This window comes from Periophthalmus magnuspinnatus, chromosome 24, assembly GCF_009829125.3.
Source record: "Periophthalmus magnuspinnatus isolate fPerMag1 chromosome 24, fPerMag1.2.pri, whole genome shotgun sequence".
Classification (NCBI taxonomy): Eukaryota; Metazoa; Chordata; class Actinopteri; order Gobiiformes; family Gobiidae; genus Periophthalmus; species Periophthalmus magnuspinnatus.
The window spans coordinates 15,027,426-15,040,404 of record NC_047149.1 but is presented as its reverse complement, the minus strand read 5'-3'; the positions used below and the strand labels follow the sequence as shown (position 1 = coordinate 15,040,404).

The following is a 12,979-nucleotide window of genomic DNA, read 5'->3' as shown; positions in this document are numbered from 1 at the left end:
TAAAACTGTTTTGTAACTCTTTGCATTCAGCTTATGCATACAATTATAGTTTACCTGAAATAGAAGGGACTGGCTGGTCAGGCAAACAGTTGTAAAATCATGTTTACAACACAAATATCACCTCCAGACCAACAGAAGGCGCCAAAAGCCCACCCTGCTGTAGGCGTGGGCTCGTGCGCTCCCTGTCCAGTGTCCTGTGCCCCGTGTCCACAGCTGAAACAACTGAATCAGGTAAAGTTATTTATATTACTTATATTACTTACAATAACTTTGCACAGTTTATAATCAGCAGCTTTTTATTATATATGACGGAGCATGTTGCTTTCTCACAGTGTTTTCCCTCAGTGCAAAGTCTCCTGGTTTACAGAGCATGCACAACTTGCCAGTGCATCTGGAGAAACATTTTAAGTCTGCCCCAAAACATAGAACTGGAGTAGGTCTAAGATGATAATGATGAGAGATAGTGACCATAGTTGTCTGCTACATGTCAAGCCACTAGTAGGCAATACACTCCATGATACAACACAAATACAAACACTGTAAAAAATAACAATTAGTAAATCACTGTTATCACTGTTTCTTTATTCTCAGCTGAAACATGGACCTGCAGCTTCCTCCTCATGAAGGCCCAGAGCTATCTGTGGTGGACATGCACACAGGAGGAGAGCCACTGCGCATCATTGTCAGTGGATACCCCTCTGTCCCGGGACATACTCTGCTGTCCAAAAGACGGTACGTCCGTGAGCACCTGGACCACCTACGCAGGGTCCTGATGTTTGAACCACGGGGGCACTACGACATGTACGGGGCCTTGGTGGTAGACAGTGAGCTGCCCGATGCAGACCTCGGGGTGCTCTTCATGCACAATGAAGGCTACAGTACCATGTGTGGACATGCAGTCATTGCTCTGGGACGGTTTGCAGTAGACTATAAACTGGTGAAGGAGCCTCAGTCCCCAGAGACACAAGTGAACATCCACTGCCCCTGTGGACTGGTCAAGGCCTTTGTGCAATATTCAGACAGTCATACAGGAGCTGTGCGCTTTCACAGTGTACCTGCTTTTGCTTTTGCTACAGGTGAGAGCATATATCATGTGTGAAATTACATACTGACATAATGATAATAAATGTTTTTCTTAGATGTGACAGTAACGGTGGAGGGACTCGGGGACATAACAGTGGACATCAGTTATGGAGGAGCCTTTTATGCTTTTGTTGATGCACAAACATTTGGTTTAGATGTTAACAAATCCAGGACTCGAGATCTAGTAGACGCCGCCACTGCAGTGACCAAAGCCGTCAAAGCTCAGGTAGTTATATACTAGAGACTGAAGTTACTTCACAACTTAACAATTTCTTATTTTTTTCATTAATTAATTACATTTTTAATAAGGTGAAGCTCAACCATCCTGTCAGTGATGACCTGGCTTTTTTGTACGGGACCATTCTCACTGACGGCAAAGATGAATATTCCTCTGAGCCCACATCTAATGTCTGTGTGTTTGCCGAAGCGCAGGTAAATCAGTCAGAAATTATCTGTTCATTACACTGTAAATCACTATTGTACTATACACAGTGGTGAAGAACACCAGCTGCTCTTTGCAGGTGGACCGCAGCCCCACAGGCTCAGGAGTGACGGCTCGAGTGGCTCTGCAGTTTCACAAAGGTCTGATCGCACTGAATCAAACCAGGATGTTTCAGAGTGGAGCCACGGGGTCAAAGTTCACAGGGCGAGCTGTGGAGGTACGTCTGACTGGGACAGCACAGATTAAGGATTTAGGGCAAATGTTTCAGAGATCATGAAAATATTGACGTGTGTGGTGGTGTTTATCTTTATCGTTGGCTTTTGATGAAGTAACTCATTCACCTTAAGTCCACAATTATTCTGATTAGTAGGAAGCAACTTATGACCCAGGCCATATTGTTTATTGCTTATATGACAGATGGAAGAGTAATTTTTGGGGTTAGTATTTATTTTTGGTACTTTATACAAGTAGAAGAACCTTTTGTTATTTTTCTCTACTGTGGTAAGATTTGCGCTGTAAATTGTTGAATAAATAAGTTTGTATCTATAAATAGTGACAGATGTTGGCTACTAAAATGTTTAATTTTACTCTTTATTTATTCAAGGTCAGTTTTTAACAATATTGTACATTTAGAATAGTTAAAATAGAAAATAGATAAACCTATTTTAGTGTTGTGTCAGTGGCAACTATTAGTTTCAATATTATCGTTTATCGTCTATATTTTCTTCAGCAAAATCGGACTTATCATGACAGGCCTCGTTGAAATCACTTGTTTCTTTCAGGAGACAGTGTGTGGGGACTTTAAGGCTGTTGTGGTGGAGGTTTCGGGCCAAGCATTTTACACCGGTGTCTCACGCTTTGTCCAGGAGGCTCACGATGATCTCTCACAGGGGTTTCTTCTCAAGTGAAAAACTACAACATAGACCTGATAATGGCAAATGTCTTGCTGCATTTAATAAAAAAATATTATTCTTTGTTACGTCATTGTGGCAGTGATTACTTTCCACCAGTAGATGGAGTTAAAGTTGTATTATGTTTGGGTTAAATAAATTTGAGGGGGTTCAGACTATATTAACAAGTTCAGTAATTGCATAACTTGATCTTGAGGTATTTATCTGAATTGTTTGTTATAAGATATTGTAACCACTGATTCTAATCTCAAATGCAACAAATCACATGACCAGTGAGGGCTCCAGAGCAACAGAAAACACTAACACGTACAGAGCAAGTCACATTATCCCAATTTATTTTCATCAGTTCATTATACAATGAAAGGCAATGTTTAAATTACAAAAGTCCAATGGAAACCTGCAATAGTGGATGGATTTACACAATTAGGAATTATTTAAAATGATGTCTTCATCAGGAGTTGAATTAAAATTATTTCTGCTTTTAATTTGTTTAAATCCATCCATTGTCACAGAGGCATTTACAAAACAATGTAAAGGATACTCTCAATACAAGGAGAAAAGTGTATTGCCTGATTCTGAATAGAATGATGTTTTGCGTAACTTCATATGTGCCTGTGAACCAAGCACGCAGTGTTATAGTTTATATAGATATATGTAATGATGATGCGAGTGTCCACACTAGTTTATACTATAGCAAATTAGGCCCAGGCCTTTAAGTACCAACTCAACTATTAAAACTGACAGAGTTAAGGCCAGCTCTTAACAGACAAAAAGGTCAAATGTGATCATATATAAAAATGTTGCACAATATTAAACACACAAAAACATCTTTTTCAATACATCTCTTCTGTTGAACGACCCTGCGTTTCAGTCCTGGGAAAGTTTGGTCTGCAATGGTTTGTCAGCGTTCAATAGGTCCATCTTTGTCCCAAAACTCATCGGGACGGTCCTTGTGTGAAAAAAAGTCCTTCTATTACAATAAGAATGGCCCCTTATAATTAAAGATTTGACTGTGCATAGATTTGACATACAAAAAGAGCACAGATGGAATACAATGTTAAACAGCATCTGTGAGAAATGTAGCACTTTTGAGGTCACTGCGAGGAAGGGAAGATGGAGAACATTCATATGAGCAGATTCCCAATAAATATCCAGCAGGAATCGTCTCATTTTGTCCAGTATTTAAGTTTGGCTTCTTTGTTATGTTCTCTTATAAATGTGCTGAGTTCCAGGTTGATGCATTGTAAAGACATTTGGATCCACATAAAGCAAAGAAACAGACAAACATGCTGCTTCTTGTTGTGGTTTAAAAGTTGAGTTTTGTGATCGGCCGTTCTCTCGAGTCTGTGTTCTGGCTGTTGATGCGTTTTCGGTTTCTCTTCATTTTGGACAAGTCTTTATCAAATACCTCTCCTGATCTCAGAGCAGACACAAGGTCATCAAACTCCCCTCCATCGTCCTCTCCATTGGCTTTTGCTTTTCGCGCCTTTCGCTCTTTTTCCCTCTGTTCTTTGAGCTGCAGAACACACAAAGATATACTTATATATACGTTTGTTTATTTAATTATCAGGGACAATGCACAAAAACACTACCTACACAAAATAGGTAATATGTTTTATATATATTCATGTTTATAATATGTTCTCATCTCATTAGCATAGCAAGAAACGGGGTTATCAAAATGTGATACAAGGGCCATTACTGGTTTGCAGGCTCTTTTGTTTAGAATTTATTTTCCCGCTTTCATAGTCCTCATTTAGTTTACTCAGGTTTAACCCGTTTTTAATTGGTTTAGTCCTGGTCTTGGAAAACTATTTTTCTGGGACTAAACTGGGTAACAATACGATTTCTAAAACTTTTTTAATAGGACAATAAATTCAAAATACATAAATATTTTAAATGGGTTCACTATAAAACTTTCCACTCTATAAAAATATTGTTGTTTTGTCTTGAATGTCCCACAGCATGGCATACGTTGTGTATGTATCTCCATGGAGACAAGCAGGTGATGACAGCAGGTCACATCTGGGGAGATCTCTCACGGTAACAATGAGTTTTAAGGTGTTGAGCAACAAAAACACTTATAAGTAGCTGAATAAATGCAGGATGGATAGGTTTGATGGCATACTGTAGAATATTCCATATAAAGCAATAGCATCTCCATGGAGACAAACAGGAGGAAGACCCTCCAACCAGAAAAGTTATGTACTGCACCAGTTGTGTTTTGTGAGAGATAAGCAGACCCACCTGAGCTTCCATCTTAGCCCTACGCTCCTCCTCCTCTTTGCGCTTCCTTATGTTCTCGTTCTCCTGCTGAGCTTCACTGAATGACTGCAGGAACTGGTCAAAGATGCCAAAGAACTCGTCTGGCTGCATCTTAGTGGCTTCCTCTCCAAAGTGCTTCACTGCCCGGAGGAACTGAGGGACCACAGAGAGAAAAGGGGCACAGGGGGTTAGATTTACAGCGGGACAGAGCCCAAATAGGGTTTTATTCACTCTGACTTTTTTACTAGAGTCTCATTAGGTTCCAGCTCTTTGAAATCGGACCGAGGGCACCAGTTGTGGAGCTTTGAAGCTGAAGTGAACTCAGGATTGACCAGCTACTGATTATGGTGGGGTCCGGAGACTGGAGCCAGAGCTCAAATGAAGGCAGTGTTTGTGGTACATGTTCACAGCATGTTACAGGACGTCCAGATGTAAGAACAGAGGGCATGCGACTTTAAAGAGTTCTGCCATAATAACAGGACCAGTTTGTACTTTACAGGGAGAGACTTCACTCAATAAAATGTCAAGGCAATTCAGGGTTAAATGTTTCAATATTACTAGTAAAAGTGACTAATTTGTTCATTGTGTTGCTCCCAAATGCTATTCATTTTGTGGTTGAACAAAATATTAATCTTAACCTCCTGTTGCCAAGACCTCTGAAAACCTGCAGACCTCTTTCAGTGCAAAAACATATGATTTGTTTAAGTTAGACAATTATAAACTAATAATAATAAAAAAAAATGTAATCTGTCAACTGATGAGTGGAGAAATGCATTCACAGAAACAAAAAAAACAAAACTTAAGTCCAGTTTTCAATTTTCTTTTGCTATGGACTCTGCCTGAAAGACTGAGGGATTACACAAACATCTTTAATATTAAAACATTATATCTCACTGAATGTCTAAAATAGAAAAAATATCAAAAAAGTTGATGCACTAAGCTCTTGTGAGGGTTACCAGGTTTTCAGGACCTCTGCAAACACACTCAAATATTTAACTAAAGGACACAGTCAATGATTCACAGACAGTAATGGTGGCCATGTGACCACAGGGTCAATGTAGCAGCCACGCTGCAGGGCAAAAACCTGCTCCAGATTAAAACAAAAAAAAAAAACTTCATGGGCACCAACAAAACCAACGACGTACATAAACTGAAAGGATGAGGATCACCCAGGAAATGAGAACACGGTCAGGTTTCAGGTTGTTATGGTTTAAACGAGCTCATTTGAGTTTAACAACACAAACGCATTGCACTGAAAGTCGGTTCACCTTTGGGCTGTCATCCTTACACTGAATTAACACATTTTAAAGTTATGTGCAGTACTCTGTCCCCTATGATGTCTCCTAAAATGACTCGCAAGCTGCGATCAAAAGCTTTTACAACTGGGACTGAATGAGACACACAAACGGTAAAATGATATCACAAGGACCAACCCTCTGCCTTTGTAGTTTTACTTTCGACTTGCACACATGGCTGACCAATAAAACACATTAGTTCTAAAGCAGAGCAGTACTTTTCCTCGAGAGAGATGGTGGTTTTATTATTTTGAATGCAGACTCACCAGCTCCTTGGCCTCAGTGAGAGAGTCTTCCACATCGGAGAAGCTGAAGCTGGCCACAGTGATGAACTGGCTCACCACAGACACAAACTTGTCGCCCAGCTCTTGTGGTCGCTTCTTTTGGTAGTCCAGCTCCTAATAAATAAGCATGAGACAATGATTAAAATGATGCACTCAATATTTTTATGAAGCCAGAAATGACTCCTTCAAAACACATAAATCTTTGTTACTCACGCTCTCTACGCTCTTCAGACCACTCCGCAAGTTCCCAATATCTTTCTCCAACTCTGTCATGCTGCACACAGAATAAAATGCGGTTAACAGTGTACATAAAAGGAAAGGCAGAAGTCGTTTTCATCACATACTTGACTTTGGCTGCCTCTGGGATGCTTTTAAGATCCTCTTGGAACATTAGGACTTTTGGATACTTCTTCTCCAGGATGGTTATCAAGTAGTGAAGGAGAGTAATGTTTCTGCACAGACACACAGCACATTTTAGACCAGTCAAAAAGTCTGCCGTTTAATATATTGACGTATAAATATAACGCATAGTACATATTTTCATTTCCAGATGTGACTTTTAGCACTTTGTTTTACGGCCTCTAAATATTTCAGCAGAGGAGAGCTCTTACTTGTCGATGCTGGATTTGGTGTCTGCGATCTTATTGAGGGAGGACACTTTGAAGCCGTAAGCGTTTCCTCTTTGACCTTTGTTCATGTAGTTTCCAAATGCCAGTACAACCTCCAGAAGCTGCTTCAGGTTTCTGCTGTGCAAGATTTCCTTTGACGCTCTGGTCAGGGCTAAAATGTTCAAATTTAGATATTATAGATTTTACCATGCTAAACATAAAGTTAATGACAGTTAATGAGATAATAGTGGTAGTATAACACTTAACACTATAATAACTTATTAAAGGAAAGAGCAACTACTAATAGATACAAAGCCCGAATCATTCTTATGAAACCATTTGTTCATTATAAATTAAGTATTTGTTCATACTTTATTAATGCTAATAAAGGTGTCGTTATTATAGATAGTAATAGTACAAGTAGTAAAATGAGTAATAGTAGCAATAGTAGAAGTAAATGCTGCAATGATAATATCTTAAATAAAAAATCTTCTTACCTTCCACTTTAGGTTTGATCTCTGCAATCCTTTCTGCAAACTTCTTTTTGAAGTATAAAGACTGTAGCCTCTGCTGGTAATGGTTTATTCTGGAAACGCAATGGAAAATGTGTCATGAGTCAAAACCAAGATTTGAAATAAGAAACAGGGAAATCCACAATTTATTTCAAAATCATAAACAAGGAAGTGACACAGAAAGTAATCTCTATACAAAAGTACTGTGTGGGTGACCAGGGTTACTTTATTTTTGGTACAGTTTGGATTATAAATTTATAACCCAAAGACTGTACAGCAGATGAAAGCCACAGTGAGTTGTTTTACATACCGTCTTGGGTGGAAAGGTGAAAAACTAGACCTCACCAAACTTGTGTAACAGTGGATTTAATTACACTGTGCCTCTTGTGATCTGTTTGGGACATTGTTTGGTTTGACATTGATGCACTACGAGCCTGAGCTCTAAAATGTCTGTTTTGTTTCCTTTTGTTCCTCAGAGTACTAGTCTACCAAAACAACACATAAATGCAATGTTTCACAGTATGGCATTAAACTAAACCAAGTATTTATCGCCTATTTGAAGAACATGCATTCTCACTCCAAGCGTGGTCACCTCTTCACAGATCTGACATGTATCAATAGCATGTCTCCATTGGGATACATAAGTTTGATGACATACTGTGGCATTTCCAGGCAAAGCTCCATGGAGACAAACAGGTGGCGGAGTCTCCACCAAAACATTCACACGCGCACTATGTAACTATGTTCTTTAATAGTGGGGGGCTGAGCAGTATGGCAAATGCATTTTCAATTTGATTTATTCTTTTTTTAAGTTTTATGAAGATAGACAAGACAGACTTTATAAATAAACCTCGTCTACAAATTATGAATTCCACTCTGAACCATTTAACACGCATGAAAAAATTCAAATCATTCCTCCAAAAACTGGTACAACCTGAATTGGGATCTGATCATGATTCAGTTTCAATCCGAATACTTGCACAGCCATTGATGAGTGAGTACTACAGAGTGGGTACCTGCTCATCTCGTAAAGAAAGCGGTCGGGTTTTGCCATTCGGTCCAGTTCGTGTTTGTGCTCTTCCAGCAGATCCACGTCACACTTTTCTGGGACAAACTTGAGCAGCTGAAAAGGCAGAATATGCTCTTTACCTTTAAGCACTTGTGTTTACGTTAAAGACAGTGGATGGGTTTATGATGTGGGCTTAGTCTGGTCCAGAGGTTTTCCATTTACAGGGGCTTATAAAACTGACTCTCAGCCAGCACACACTACATACTGTCCTCTTTGGTACTAAATCATGCTACATACCTGCTCCAGCATATCTTTAGGGAGGTCCTCCTGCTCATCCATGGTCAGGATCGCTCTCTTAATTTCTTCATTTGAAAGTTTCAGTCTGCAACACACAAAAATTGACTACTTAAATGTATTTATGTATGTTTACTGATTACTAGGTATAACATCTGCCTGGCAAACATCTCCCTAATACACAGCTTCATAGGCAATGGACTTAATTCAAAATCAGCACTGGTTTCTTCTGCAATCAGCTGTTCAACAATTTGATGTATAGATGGTAAAAGCAATTTTGGAGGTTGATCCAGTAGGCTGATCATCTCGTGTATTTATTTTTCTTAATGCAAACCTATGGAGTCTGTAGGCACACGGTTCACTGGCTATTTATGGTTACAGGAGCCATGATGAGGACCTTCTGCGTTATTCCCCCTGTATACTGTTCATTTAAAAATAGATTATAAAAGCAGGCAGTTGTAGATAAACTTACCGTGAGAGCAGAATGTTGCAGTTTTGGGCTCTGCGGCCGTCAATCATAGACAGCTCCTTGACTTTTTTGGAGCCAAGTGTATCATCTTCTGCCTCTTTCTGCAAGAATGGAAATAATGTTAAACCGTTTATATTAGTAAAAGCCCAGTAAATACTGATGTCCATTATAGACTGGGACACCCTGAACCATAACATTACAATAACACACAACCACTCATAGCAAACTTAAACAGACCATTATACAAATGCATTACTGTAAGCGCACTCACCTGTTTGGTGTTATTGATCATAATGAAGTCCTACAATGCAGGCAAGAAGCAGGAAGATGTAAGCACTCATTAGAATAAGTAAAGCAGTTTTGTGACGGCAGCCCATAAAACAAACAGCTAATCAATGACATGATGAAGTGAGTCAGGTGAAACGTCAATAAATGTAAAACAATGTGGGTGTGCATGTTCATGTGCACATGCTTTATGGACTGTTCACATGCATTTAAACCAATCAAGCAAAACTTCGATCAAAAGACTGTGTCTGGACTTAAACTTTCGCCATGTCAAAAGTCATGCTCATTCAATGTGATTCTTCTTCCTAAGCATTTGCAATCTGTTTGACTTCAGCCACAAGTTCACTTTGAGCAGATTTCTCATGCATTTTAAATCATACAATTGAGTAATTAAAACCAGTCAAAACTATCAACAAAAGAAAGCTAATTTTGGAGAGTAATTCATGGGGGTGATTATTGTTCTGACAAGTGAATTTGTTCTGTGCAAGTGACTTGGCATGAAAACAGGGCAATTAAAACATTAAAAATGTAAAGAACAACACACTGCAGCAGTTTCATACCTGCTGCCTTTGATAGGCTGAGAAGGTCTTTTCAATGTCCTCCAAGTCAAGAATTTTAAAAACCTTTGCATCGTCCACTTCCATCCAGACTGTCCCCTCCAGTTTATTCTGCAGAGGACACATTATGAGAATTACATGACTATTTAATAATACATAATTATAAATATTTGTGGTATTGGTCCTTACTTCAGCCAGCTTGGACCAGTTGAAGGACTTGAGAGCATTGGCAGGCTGCGGAATGTTTTTCTTCTTGAGGGATGGTCCCAAGGGTGCTCCTGGTGGTGGGGGGACGCCTCCTCCGATGGGTGGGCGCCCGGGGGGAGGAGGTCCACCGGGGGGAGGTGGTGGGGGAGGTGGAGGAGGCATACCGCCCGGGGGAGGGGGAGGTGGGCATATGCCTGCGAACGCAGGCAGAGGTGGAGGGGGCACAGGTCCTCCAGGTGGGCCAGGGGTGAGGGGCGGCCCACCAGGAACCATGGTGGCCTGTCTCTGAAACATGTACAGGCAATGACACAGCATTAGCAGGGAGCTAATAAAAAATGGTTAATTTGGCAAAAATTATTGACTATCAGTTACATCAAGGTTTGATCAGTGAGGGTGGGAAATGTTAACTTGTGGAAAAATGTTGATGGGGTGATGTAGACCACTAAATAATATGTAGTTAGCCCGATCATGGTCATAATTATTAACTGATATGTTTGTGCACTGTTATTTTCCGAGCCTGTAATAGCTTCCAGATTAGGCTTTATTACAGGGAGTATGAGGATGACATACAGTGCTGAGCTCGTGCAGGCGGGCAGTGAGTTCGGCCACTTGCTGCTTGACGTTTTTGTGCTCTGTGCTCTCCTTCTCGAGTTTCTCTTTCATCTTGTTGAGGGTCTGCATCATCTCCTCCTTCTCCTGAGTCTTGGCATCACATTCCCGTTCTTTCTTCTCAAACTTCTGTTGCAGCTCGTGGTGCTCTGTTGAACGAGAGTCATCATTGAACATTTGACCCATCTGTACGGCTTTCATTTAGTCATGACATTATAATTAAACACACCTTTCCTCATCTTCTCTGCTTGCTCTTTCCACTGCTTCACTTCATTTTCATTCACCAGCCTGCCAAACAAACGAGACATAATTAACAACACTGCATCAGGAAATGACTTAAAAGAAATCTATTTTTAACCCAGTGCTGGTCTACATCCTTCAATCTGGTGCTTATAATCTCTTCCATGTGTGATAGCACTGGAGATATGACTCACATCCGGACGACGTTCTTCACGTTAAAATTTTCAAGGGGTGTGACATCAGGGTCGTGACCTTTGTCATTCTGCAGGACCATCTGCTGCACAATTCGATCCAGCAGAAGCCAGTACTGCACTGTGTTTCCGCTCCTCTTGTCTGTGAACACAAGCAGGCATCCTCAGTGACCATACGACCTGACATGTGTTTGTGTAGGTTTCAACTATTTACTACGCCAGGAATCTTCATCTATGTCCAAAGGAAAAGTTTACATTGCCATATGCTGCTGCACATTAGGGTTGTGGAAATTCTTAGTCTGCTAAAGAAATACTCCGTCTATCAATTAATCGAATAAAAAAAAACAAAAAAAAACTATTCCTTACCTCTTTGATGTGATCCTGTACCATCTGACCTCACTATTCCCTCCCAAATATACAGCTACTCCATGCTTTTACCTTTTTTCCTGCTCTCCATTTGAATACTAATAATGCAATAGGATTATTAGTCAGAAGTCAACTGATAAAACTTTTGGTCAATTGACTGTTTAGTTGGCTAGGCACCCAAAGTCCCACAGCCGCACACCAAGGCTTTGTATGTTGCATTTTATAGGGCTTAAAATAATCAGCCCCATTTTTATATTATTCCATTAAGATTCACCTATCCATTTCTGCTTATTCCGATTAGAGGTAAAAGTCTCCTTGCCTTGAATAGACAATGACTTTCTTATTTCAGGGCTGACAAAGGACCATTCACTCACATAATCACTTAGTATGGACAATTTGACAGCACTAATTCAATAACACAATGCCCACAATGATGGGAAGAAGTTTGGCAATCTGGAGAGAAATTACTGTAACATAAGAGTGCTTACTACTCTGCAACTACATGGCCAATATGCCTGCATTCACAGCACATTTTTCCTTGTGAATCATCATTATCCACACTATTTACTTTAACTAACCAGTGTAGAACAGTGCACAGCAGGCACCATTAGCCAGTATTTAGTTTGGTTTGGAATGCACTTATCCAGACCGGTACTGGACTAATCAGAATGAGTCAACACTCCTTATCTTTCTTGGCCCAAGTCTTGTGCTCTGCTGTATGTTCGAGTGTTTACTTTTAAGCAGTAATACACTGCTTTCAGTTAATTGTGTTGAAAAGTTTTTATTTGAGCTATGATTGCAGTATTTATAGTACATTTTAAGGCCCTGTGACACTTACGAGGCATCAGGAGACAGTGGTGGAGGACAGACATAAAGTGCGGATATGCGTCGGTGTGGTTCATCTTCTTTCGAATGAGGTCGAAAACTTGGGTGGCACTTTTTGTGTCTATATGTACCTATAGGACAGGAAAAATATTTGTAAAGCTGTGCATTAGTAAAGCTTTTACAAAAACAGGAGAAGTGCTTGCTTCTTACCGACTCAAAACGTTTGGATATTGCCAACTCATCCTCATTTCGCAACATCTCAAAGTAGTCTAAATGTCTAAAAGGAAAAAAAGAAGCATTGTTCAGTAATGGGTTTAACCATGGGCTTCCTATGTTTACGGCCTTAATTTGTTGTCATCCCGAACCCATTAAAAGCATATTATTGAATGTTTATTTGGTCTCACCTGTCTAATGTGGAGTTTTCATGTGAGCGCAGTTTGTCAATCACGGGTTGAATTCCCAGCATGAGAAACTCGTACCGAAGATGGATACGGAATTCCAAACTTGTCTTTTTAGGAAACAGAAAA

At 39.9% G+C, this 12,979-nt stretch overlaps 2 protein-coding genes across 5 annotated transcripts in view; one reads left to right on the top strand and one right to left on the bottom strand.

Annotated features, from left to right (window-relative positions):
- The first annotated feature begins 162 nt into the window (after nt 1-162).
- Nucleotides 163-2,459, top strand: LOC117393099 (trans-L-3-hydroxyproline dehydratase). Its single transcript, XM_033991276.2, has 6 exons — nt 163-231; nt 592-1,076; nt 1,140-1,309; nt 1,393-1,515; nt 1,605-1,742; nt 2,308-2,459. The coding sequence occupies exons 2-6, from the start codon at nt 599-601 to the stop codon at nt 2,431-2,433; spliced, it is 1,035 nt and encodes a 344-aa protein (XP_033847167.1). The 5' UTR covers nt 163-231; nt 592-598; the 3' UTR covers nt 2,434-2,459.
- Nucleotides 2,460-2,754: 295 nt separating this feature from the next.
- LOC117393091 (disheveled-associated activator of morphogenesis 1-like) overlaps nt 2,755-12,979 on the bottom strand; it is a 37,083-nt gene continuing 26,858 nt past the window's right edge. For 2 of the 4 annotated variants that reach the window (XM_033991267.2, XM_055232153.1), the window contains 19 exons: nt 12,857-12,960; nt 12,663-12,729; nt 12,466-12,583; nt 11,265-11,403; nt 11,060-11,118; nt 10,792-10,979; nt 10,204-10,506; nt 10,018-10,125; nt 9,444-9,473; nt 9,176-9,273; nt 8,707-8,791; nt 8,417-8,523; nt 7,386-7,474; nt 6,892-7,060; nt 6,625-6,732; nt 6,494-6,554; nt 6,263-6,394; nt 4,684-4,854; nt 2,755-3,952 (listed from right to left, as the gene is read on the bottom strand). In XM_033991267.2, the coding sequence (XP_033847158.1) occupies nt 3,743-3,952; nt 4,684-4,854; nt 6,263-6,394; nt 6,494-6,554; nt 6,625-6,732; nt 6,892-7,060; nt 7,386-7,474; nt 8,417-8,523; nt 8,707-8,791; nt 9,176-9,273; nt 9,444-9,473; nt 10,018-10,125; nt 10,204-10,506; nt 10,792-10,979; nt 11,060-11,118; nt 11,265-11,403; nt 12,466-12,583; nt 12,663-12,729; nt 12,857-12,960 (2,346 nt within the window). In that variant the 3' untranslated portion in view covers nt 2,755-3,742. The remainder of the gene's footprint in view (nt 3,953-4,683; nt 4,855-6,262; nt 6,395-6,493; nt 6,555-6,624; nt 6,733-6,891; nt 7,061-7,385; nt 7,475-8,416; nt 8,524-8,706; nt 8,792-9,175; nt 9,274-9,443; nt 9,474-10,017; nt 10,126-10,203; nt 10,507-10,791; nt 10,980-11,059; nt 11,119-11,264; nt 11,404-12,465; nt 12,584-12,662; nt 12,730-12,856; nt 12,961-12,979) is intronic. The other 2 variants (XM_055232154.1, XM_033991269.2) reach the window with 1 other exon arrangement.